At 72.5% G+C, this 9,393-nt stretch overlaps 1 protein-coding gene across 9 annotated transcripts; it reads left to right on the forward strand.

The window, feature by feature from the left end:
• The first annotated feature begins 877 nt into the window (after positions 1–877).
• On the forward strand, positions 878–8,662 carry LOC310885941 (CYFIP-related Rac1 interactor A-like). 9 transcript variants are annotated; one of them, XM_083809874.1, is made up of 13 exons: positions 880–1,109; positions 3,711–3,789; positions 4,275–4,355; positions 5,629–5,708; positions 6,099–6,220; positions 6,287–6,392; positions 6,563–6,699; positions 6,900–6,977; positions 7,093–7,209; positions 7,378–7,457; positions 7,538–7,664; positions 7,852–7,922; positions 8,045–8,651. In XM_083809874.1, the coding sequence occupies exons 4-13, from the start codon at positions 5,636–5,638 to the stop codon at positions 8,106–8,108; spliced, it is 975 nt and encodes a 324-aa protein (XP_083666000.1). In that variant the 5' UTR covers positions 880–1,109; positions 3,711–3,789; positions 4,275–4,355; positions 5,629–5,635; the 3' UTR covers positions 8,109–8,651. The 9 variants fall into 9 exon arrangements, with proteins under 9 accessions (XP_083666005.1, XP_083666003.1, XP_083666000.1 ...); XM_083809879.1 differs by lacking the exon at positions 5,629–5,708 and having other exon boundaries at positions 878–1,109; positions 8,045–8,653; XM_083809877.1 differs by lacking the exon at positions 4,275–4,355 and having other exon boundaries at positions 879–1,109; positions 8,045–8,652.
• The last annotated feature ends 731 nt before the right edge of the window (positions 8,663–9,393 follow it).

Below are 9,393 nucleotides of genomic sequence, written 5' to 3' on the forward strand. Positions count from 1 at the left end.
CGCGGCCAGATGCAGCATCCCGGTGTGTCCGGGGCTGGATCCCCGCCGGGGGGGGCAGGATTTGGCCCCTCGGCACGGGCCGGGGCCGGGGGCTGTGGGTCCCCGCGGGGCGGCGGCTGCGGCACCCGGAGGGGCTGACACCGGGCAGCCCGGGGGGGCCGCTCCCGCTCCCCGCTGTCGCAGCGATACCCCCACTCTTGTTGTCCCCCCCCCGCCGCTGCCCGGTGCCTCCCGGGCCCCTCAAGCCCCCCCCGCCCGGCCCCGCAGCCGGATGCGAAGGGCTGCAGCTTCCCCCAGCGGCTGCGGGCGGCACCGGCACGGCCCGGGGGGCCCTGCCCACGGGGGGGGCCGTGCCCTCGGGGGATGTGTGTGTGTGTGCCGTGGGGTGCGTGGCCCCAGAGAATCCCCCGTTTCCCGGTGCTCGGGGCTGTTTGAGCGCACCTCGGCCGCAGCCGGATCGGGCCCCGCGGGCAGGGCGGTGTGCCCCCCCCCCGCCCTCCAAACTGCACCCGTGGGGACTCTGGGGCGGGGGGCAGGGGCACGGGGGGGGCTCTCGCTGAGCTCCCCCCTCCGATGCCCAGCGCTGGTCTGGGAAGGGGAGGTTTGAGGTGTCAGGGTGGGCAGACCCCGCGCTGAGGGGTCCCCGCCCGCCCCCCCGGCCGGGCAGCATCGCCCCCCCGGCCCCGCCGCCCCCCAACCCCCGCCTGGCCCCGGCTGCGGGGTCGCGGCGCTGGGGTGGCCCCGGCCCGGGGCGGTGCCGCTGCCCAGGGAGGGGCCGGGGGGGGGGGGATCGGGAGCGGTGCAGGGGCAGGAGCAAAGAGTGTGGGGGCTCCCCGTTCCCCCCCCCCCAAATTCAGAGCCCCCCCGCGGCCCGGACAGGCCCCAGCGGTGGTCAGGCCGGCACGCAGCGGGTTAAGCGTCCCCGGCTCCTCGCACTCGAGACGTCACCGTCCCCGGTGGCGTGGGGGGGCCGGGGGCCATGGGGGGCTTTGTGGTGCAGCGGCAGCTGGCGCAGGGCTCGCACGCAGGCGGCGGGCGGCCCCCCCCCGGCACGGCGCTGCGGGAGCGCCGCAGGCACCGCACGGCCGCCGCCCGCCCGCGCCGCCACGGTGAGCACGGGGGGGGCCGGGGGGGGCCGCGCCGCGGGGAGCGGGGCGGGGGGCGGCCGGGAGCAGCCCCCCCGCACCCCCCCCACCACCACCACCGGGCTGCCGCGGGAGCCCTGCGGGAAAACGGCCGCAGCGAGGCCGGGGGAAGGCCCCGCACCGCTGGGGGGGGAAGGAGGGGCTCGGCCCCGAGGGGTCCCCAAAGCGGATGGGGGGGCCCGGCCCCACCCTGGGGGCTCGCTGGGGCCGGACCCCGCGCCCCGGTGCCCGCCGTGGGGCGCCCCGGGCTGAAGCCGCCGGGCACGGCGCGCCCGAGCCGGCTGCGGCGGGGCTGGGCGGGGGGCAGCGGCGGGGGGGGGGGGCTCGGCGGCGGCACCCGGCCGGGGAGGGGGGCAAGGGAAAGCGACCCCCGGCCCGGCCCCGACCCACGCCCGCTGGAGGCGTGGGGACGGCCCCGGTGGCCGGATCCGGAGCATCGCTGCCCCCGCAGTGATGGGCAGGACGCGGGGGGGTTGGGGGGGCAGGATCAGGCCCTGCCTGGAGCCACCCGGTCAGGCCGGGACGCCCCCGTGGAGGTGACACCCCCTGGGGCAGGGTGCTCCTGGGGCGCAGGGGAGGGCTGGGAGGGAACCTGGGGCCACCCCGGGTGTGGCCGGGGGCACCCCGCTGTCCCCAGCCCTGCCCTGCTCTCGGGCAGCGCGCCCCTCGGGGCAGCCCCCCCTGGTGGGTCCGTCCTGGTGGGTTTGGGGCGCGCGGTGCCCTCAGCTCGGCCTTGCGGCGATGGGCAGCCGGCATGGGGAGCACTGCGGGGTGAAGGCAGCAGGGCTGAGGGAATGGTGCAAATCAGGTGCTGAGCCCCAAACCTCGCAGGGGAGAGGCCGAGGGGCCCAGCCCTGGCACTGCCACACATCTCCAACCCCTGTCACAGTGCTGACGGGCTGCAGCCATCCCCGTCCTCCCCAGCACCCAGCCCCACAGCAGGCCTCGCACCCGGCGTCCCCATGGCAGGGACCGCGGGGACCCGTCCGTGCCCCTCCCTGGGCACAGGCAGGATGCGGCGGTGACAAATCCCAGCCCTGAGCCGCTCTCCGCCTGTCAAGGACAACCTCGGTGCGGGCAGAGGATGCCGATAACAGAATTTATGCAAATGCCTGAGCCGTGCAAGTGCAAGCCTCCTGCCTGGCTGCCTGCACTGGGGGCTGCAGGCCCCCCCAGCTTCACCCTACAGGGCCCAGCACCCCCCCAAAACACCCCAGCACCCAGCGGGACAAACCCCGGGGTCAGCGCCCTGGGGCAGCCCTGGGGGGCTTTGTGCCCCACCGTGGGTACGGGCATCGGCTGCCTGTAGGGAAACTGAGGCAGGGGGTGCAGCGCTGCCCCCACACTTTGTGGTGCACCCCGCGCAGACGCCTGCAGGCAGCGGGCAGGAGGCAGCGCAGCGAGCCCGCGGAAAGCTCTCGGCAAGACCTCGGGTCGCGCTCGAGCACGGGGTCCCAGCAGGCACAAATTTGTTTCCTCCAGAGGAAAATGGGCTTTCTGTCTGTCAGGGGAGTCAGAGCCTGGGCATGGATGCTCTGCTCTCGTGCTGAGTGTAAAGCCAGTGCGTACCAGGCCCAGGAGGAGGAGGAGAAGGAGGAGGAGGAAGGCAGAGCCATCACTGTCATTGCTGAGGGGCTGTGGTGGGGCTGGGCAGGGAGCACTGGGCTGGGGAGCCGCAGCCCCATCCCGGGCATGAGGCAGCCCCATCCACCCCTCTGCTGTGGTTTCCTCCAGCTCTCCCCTCCCCAGCCACATTAATTAGACCCAAGCGATTAATTACAACCTGCCGAATCCCATGGCTGCTTCCCAGAGCCCGCTGACAGCATGGAATCGGCCCCCACCCACATCCTCCTGCAGCCCCCATGCCGGGAGCCGGAGCCCCAGCGCCAGCCTCCCCTTAGGGCTTCGTACGGCTGCTTTGTCCCGCTGGCGGGGGGAGCCCTGCGTCCTGCACGAGGGCAGAGCCGCCCCAGGCCTGCGGCACCCGCACGGTGCTGGAACCGGAGGGGGCAGGGGATGGGGGCAGCATCCCGGCGCCTTCAGGATTTGGGGTGCAGCTCGGCAGCAGCATAAAGCGACCCTCGTGCAACGCATGGAAAAGAGCAAACCCAACCAGCAGCGCGGGGAAAGTCATCGCTGACGTCTCTCGGCTTCCCCAAGGCGGGCGATGGCCCGGCCCCAGGGTGCCTGCCACGCGCCCCGGGTCGTCCCCGAGCCGTCCCCGAGCCGTGGGGTCACCACGAGGGGCGCGGGGAGCAGGGGATGCTCAGCCCGTGCCTGGTGAGCCTGGAGAAGTGGTGGAGCACACCGCACCTCTAGGAAGTGCTGGACGGCTTCCAAAACCACCGGCTGCTGGCAATGAAAAAATAACAGAGGCAAATAAGGTGACGGCTGGCGGAGCTGCATGCGGGGCCGCCCGGGAAGGGCCACGCGCCTCCGCCGCCAACCGCCCCAGTGGCTGCGAGCCATGGCCAGAGGAGCCGGCGTCCCACGGCACATCCCTGCCTGGTGGGCCCCGGGTGGGAGCTGCTCGGGGGGGTCCTGACCTTGCGCCTCCCCCCGCAGGTCCCCGCCGGCCCATGAAGTGATCCAGGCGCGTGGCACAGCCCCTGCTCCTGCCGTAGCCACCGCACCGGGCACCAAGGTAAGGACCCGGGGCCACGGCCGCGGGGGTGGGCGGGAGGCACCGGTGTGGGTGCCAGGCCCCCAGCCTGGGTCTGTGGGGCAGAAATCCCACCTTGGGGTGCTCCCCACCCAGCCCCATCACGTAGGGACATGGGGTCACCCGTGGGGTGGCCCGGGGAAGCCGCCTGGTCCCGGCGGGCTGGGGGCCGGGCGCTTCGGCGGGGGCGGTGCGGCGAGCAGCACCCACAGGAAGCGCGACGCTCGCGAGCCCGCGCCCCGCTTCCCTCCCCACCTCGAGAAATAGAAAACACAGAGGTGCCGGGACAGCGGCCCTGTTTCCGCACGCACGGCCTCGCAGCCGGGAGGGTGCAGCAGGGGCCGGGGGGCGCGGGGCCCGGCGGGGCGGGTGCAGGTAGGTGCCGTAGGCGGCGGGGGGCTCGGGGGGCCGGGGTGTCCAGCCGCCGGTGCCGGTGCTGTTCCACTCTGTTTGTTTCTCTCGCTCAGGTCTGCTGGCCATGGGCAACCTGATAAAGGTATTGGGCAAAGATTTAGAAAACTGTCCTCATTTTTTCCTGGATTTTGAAAGTAAGTCCCGTGAGCAGGGCGGGCGTGGGGAGGGGACCAGGGCCACCATGGTGGCTGCTCCCCAGAAGATGGGGATGGGCACAGTGTCCCCGAGCAGCCCTGTGTCCCCAGGGGGCAGCCCCAGATGCAACCCGCGAAGGGCTGCATAGGGCCGGGGAGCAGGGCCCAGACCCCGAGAGATGCCCCACGCCTGAGAGCGCCGCTCCCCGCGGGTCCTGCGTGGGGACACGTCCCCAGCGAGTGGCAGGGGTGCGGGAGACATCCCGGCAGCAGGACCTGGCCCAAGAGGCCCTAAGGCAGGTGCCTGTTGCCCTTTCAGCTGGTGGCACCGGGTGGCCATAGGGCACGTCCCCACCACCTCCATGGTGGGGACGGTCGGGGGGCTGGGGACAGGAGTGGGGCTGGGGACAGGAGGGAGGCAGGGGACGGATCAGTGCTGCCTGCCAGGCCAGGGGAGGGGTGTGTTGGTGGCAGCCTGCACCCATGGGACGGGGCTTGGGGACCCCGGTCCAAGCTGTCCCTGGGCTAACTGGGCCAGGGGAGCGTGGCCTGGGGTCGCTGCAGGCTGCGTGTGGGGTGTTACGGGGGTGCCTGGCTCGGCGCAGCTCCGTGGCCCCCCTTCCTGCCTCTCCCCCTCCTTCCTCCAGGGCTACAGCTCAGAGCAAGAGCGAGGGGTGTAAAAATAGTGCAGCAGCAACCACCGGCCCCGGCCCGGCGGGGAGAGGGTGTGTGCAGCTCGCTGCGCGTCCCCAGCACCGGCACATCCCAAAATAGCCGCAGGGGCCGGGGGGCTGGGGCCCTGCAGCCAACCCAGACCCGAGGCAAGGGACCTGCCCGGCTCCCGGTGGGTCTTTTGGGTGCGTGCAGCCCGCGACCGCCCCCAGTCCTCTCCAGCCTCCCCCTCCCAGGGGGACGGGGCTGTGGGTGCTCCCCAGGACCCCCGGTTTTGGGGCCAGCTCTGCAGCGAGAGGGGAGCCACCTGCAGCCACGACCGTGGGACTCGCTCACCGCATCGCCCTCCTCGCTGGAGCCCGGCAGCTCTGCCCTCCCTTCGCTCCTTCCTCTCCATCACCCCATCCGCAGCGCCCATCTCCATCGGGGGCAAGAGGCTGCAGCCGGGGCTGGGAGCTCCGCGGGGTCACCGGGAGCGCCTCGAGCCCCCGGCACACGCGGGGAGGACGGGGCTCTCGCCGCCGCTGCCCGCAGCCCAGCACCTCTTCCCCGAGCACCACCTCACCATCATGCTTTTTTCCTCTTGTTTCTTCTCTTGCAGGTTTCACATGGGGAACCTTCTTAAAGTGTTGACTTATAACGAACTTGACCAAGGCCCTAATTTTTTCCTTGACTTTGAAAGTGAGATGGGATTTTTATTTTCCTTTTTGTTTTACTTACTATGAGTTCCACATCCACGCCATTTTGAGTTCCCGTCCCCGTCGCCCATCGCATTGCGCCCATCCCAGACGTCCTCCCCCTCCCCACTGTCCCAGGGTCTCCCCGGGGAGGGGGCTGCAGCCGCCGGGGCAGACCCAGGGCCAGGAGCTATCGCTCTGCCCCTCTCCCCCGCAGCACCCCGCAGCCCTGGGGGGCCAGCCCGGGGCTGGGGGCCGCGGGGGGCCCTGGGCACCCGGTCCGCAGGCTGGCAGGGCTCCGCGGGACGGGGGCGGGCGCCCCGCTCTGGCTCCAGCTGCCCGGGCCCCGCTCAGAGCCCTCCGGGTTTCTCTCCCCCGGGGCGCTGCCCTGCAGATGCGCAGCCGACGGAGGCCGAGACGGCGGTGTGGAACCAGGTGAACGCCGTGCTGGAGGAGGCGCAGGGCGTCCTGGCCGAGCTGCAGTCCTACACGGGCGCTGGGCAGGAGATCCGAGAGGTGGGTGCAGCCCAGCCGCCCGCCGCCCGCCCCGCGGCTCGGGGTAACCCTGCCGCCCTCCCGCAGGCCATCCAGAACCCCGGGGACCTGCGGCTGCAGGAGAGGGCCTGGAGCGCCGTGTGCCCCCTTGTCGCCAAGCTGAAGCGCTTCTACGAGTTCTCCCTGCGGCTCGGTGAGGGTCCTGAGCCCCCGTCCCCCCCCTGCACCCCCTCCTACATCCTGTGCCTCCCCCAACACAGGACCAGAGCAACTCTGGGGGTCCCCGGCCATGAGGTGCCCTGCCCCGTGCCTCGGTTTCCCCAGCCGGAGCTGGGACGGTGACCGGCGGCGCTTTGTCCGCAGAGAACGCCCTGCGGAGCCTGCTGGAGGCCCTCACCAGCCCCCCGTACGCCCCCACGCAGCACCTCGAGCGGGAGCAGGCCTTGGCCAAGCAGTTCGCTGAGATCCTGCACTTCACCCTCAGCTTCGACGAGCTCAAGGTACCCCCCTGAGGGCTGCAGGTCCCCTGGTGTCCCCACGCCCAGCCCCGCAGCACAGCAGCCGATGTTTTGCCCGGTGCCAAGATCGTGCAAGAGCCGAGGGCTGGGGGGGGGCACCACTGCCCCCGGACCGTGGGGCTCAGCCTGGGCACACCGAGACAGCCCTGGCCCCGGCCCCTAACACAGGCCCCCCTCCGCAGATGACCAACCCCGCCATCCAGAACGATTTCAGCTACTACAGAAGGACCATCAGCCGAAATCGCATCAACAACCTGCAGGTGAGAGGCAGGTGCCTCCCCCGCCTGTGGCTGCCTCCCCATAGCGGGGTGCAGGGCTGGGGGTGGCTGGGGTGGGGGCAGCGGGTGCAGCCCCATCACCTACCGTCCCCTGCAGCTGGATGCGGAGAGCGAGGTGAACAACGAGATGGCCAACAGGATGTCCCTCTTCTACGCCGAGGCCACCCCCATGCTCAAAACGCTCAGCAACGCCACCACCAAGTTCGTCTCGGAGGTGAGCGGGGCTGGGGGGGCCCTCAGGGGGCAGAAGGCTCAAAGCAGCGGGGCCGAGCCCCCCCCTCCTGCTCCGGCTCCATGCGGGGACCAGGCTGGGCTGGGGGGCCGGGATGTGCCCCCCCGGGAGCTGGGAGGGTGACAGCCCCTGGGTCCTGCCCTGTTGCAGAACAAGACCCTCCCGATCGAGGACACGACCGACTGCCTGAGCACCATGGCCTGCGTCTGCAGGGTGATGCTGGAGACCCCGTGAGTACCCCCGGGGGCGTTTCGGTGCTGGGGTCTCTGTGTCCCCCCCCCGTGCTCATCCAGCCCCTCCCCTGGCGCAGGGAGTACCGCAGCCGCTTCACCAACACCGAGACCCTCCTCTTCTGCATGCGGGTGATGGTCGGCGTCATCATCCTCTACGACCACGTCCACCCCGTGGGGGCCTTCGCCAAGACCTCCAAGATCGACGTGAGTGGCCGTGGGGAGCGCGGGGGGTGCCGCAGCCACCCTGCTCCTCCCGACGCAGCGGCGATGCCCACGGGGTCCCTCCTGCCGGGGGCCCCCTGGGGACGTCTCTGGGCTGCTCGAGGGGAATTCGTCCCCCCGGGGGGGCCGGGGGCACCTCCCGCTCACCGCCTCTCTCGCTCCCTGCCAGATGAAAGGGTGCATCAAGGTCCTGAAGGACCAACCCTCGACCAGCACCGAGGGGCTCCTGAACGCGCTGAGGTGAGCGGGGGGCCGGGGGACACGGGGGCCGGGGGACACGTGCCCCAGGGACCTGGCCACGGCTGCAGGGGCTGCGGGGGGAGCAGTTTGGGCGCCCCGGGGTGACCGTCGCCAACCCCCAGGTACACCACCCGGCACCTCAACGACGACACCACGTCCAAGCAGGTCCGGGCCCTGCTGCAGTGAGCGCGGTGCCCGCGGGCCGCGTCCGCCACCGCGCACGTCACCGAGTTATCTACGCCCATGACCATAGTGCTCGTTTGTACAGGGGGAGAAGGGACAGAATAAACACACAGAAATGTAAAAATGAATCCAAACGGCCCGAGGACACCCCTACGCCCTCCCGCCGCCCCCCTTGCCCCCACCAGATCAGCACCCGCTTCTGGGTGCGGGTGGCACCGCGGGGGCACAGCGCCCGGGGAGCCCGGGCTGGGGGTGCTGGGGCCGGGCAGGATGCGGCCCGGGGGGGGCAGGCCGATGGGGCTGGGGCACGTTTCGGGGAGGGGGCTCGGGGCTGGCGTCGCCCCCGTCCCCCCGCGGGGAGCGGGCATTGCTGCGGCTCGGCGCTGCGGGGGGGAGCGGCTCGGCCCCTCCCGGGCGATCTCCCGAGGAATTCCGTCGCCACTCACCTCTTCTTTTGTACATTTCTCTTTTTTTTTCTTTTTTTTTGGGTGTGAAATAAAATGGCATTTAACCCGTTCGTGGCCGGAGCGGGGCCGTCTCTGGTGCGTCCCGTCCCGGGCACGTCCCGTCCCCGTCCGCCCCCCCCCCCCCCCGTCTCTGCCGGTGACCCGGGGCCAACGGGGGGGGGCTGCGCCCCACGGTGCCCCCCCCGCTGCCGGGGCTGTCCCCGGGCCAGCAGCCGCGGCCGGGAGGTGCCGCTGCCGGCAGGTGGCCCTGTGACACCGCCACGCGGCCGCCCCGTGCCCCCCCTCACGGGCCGGCCCCGCCGCGGGGGGGCCCTGCGGCCTCGGGGCGGGGGGGTTGGGGGGAATCCCCCCGCGGCCCCCCCGGTGGCACCGGCACCACCCGCCCGGTGGCTCCCCCCCCCCCCCGGCCGCCGCCTCGGGGCTGCTGCAGGAAGCCCCCCCGGGTCCTGCCCCCCCCCCCGAGCCCTGGGGATGACAGCGCGGGACCCCCGCCCCCGGCCCCCCCCCCCGCCCCCGCCGTTGCACAACCTCGGCCAACGGCGCTTTTATTTTTAGGATCTTGCGACACGGCCCCCCCCCAGCCCCGCCGGGGTCCCGGCCCCGCGCCCCCCCCCCTAGCACCGGCCCAAACCCCCCCGGCCCCCGGAGGGCAGCGGGGGCAGGATCAGGCCCCGCCACCACCGGGGGCAGCAGGCCAGGGCCGGGGCACCGCGAGGAGGGAACCGACGGGCGTGGAACCGCAGCGAGCACCCGCCCGGCACGGGGAGACGCCGGGCCTGAGAGCAGCAAGGGGCCGGTGCGGGAGGAAAGGAGCCGTGGGG

This window comes from Anser anser, assembly GCF_964211835.1.
Source record: "Anser anser genome assembly, chromosome: 24".
Classification (NCBI taxonomy): domain Eukaryota; kingdom Metazoa; phylum Chordata; class Aves; order Anseriformes; family Anatidae; genus Anser; species Anser anser.

What these genes read in the sequence shown, in the direction of transcription:
- LOC310885941 (XM_083809872.1), top strand. Translation starts at nt 3,921, where the DNA reads ATGGGGTCACCCGTGGGGTGGCCCGGGGAAGCCGCCTGGTCCCGGCGG. An exon ending in CTGGGCAGGAGATCCGAGAG is followed by an intron (nt 6,221 to 6,286) that starts GTGGGTGCAGCC and finishes GCCCTCCCGCAG; the next exon opens with GCCATCCAGAACCCCGGGGA. An exon ending in ATCGCATCAACAACCTGCAG is followed by an intron (nt 6,978 to 7,092) that starts GTGAGAGGCAGG and finishes CGTCCCCTGCAG; the next exon opens with CTGGATGCGGAGAGCGAGGT.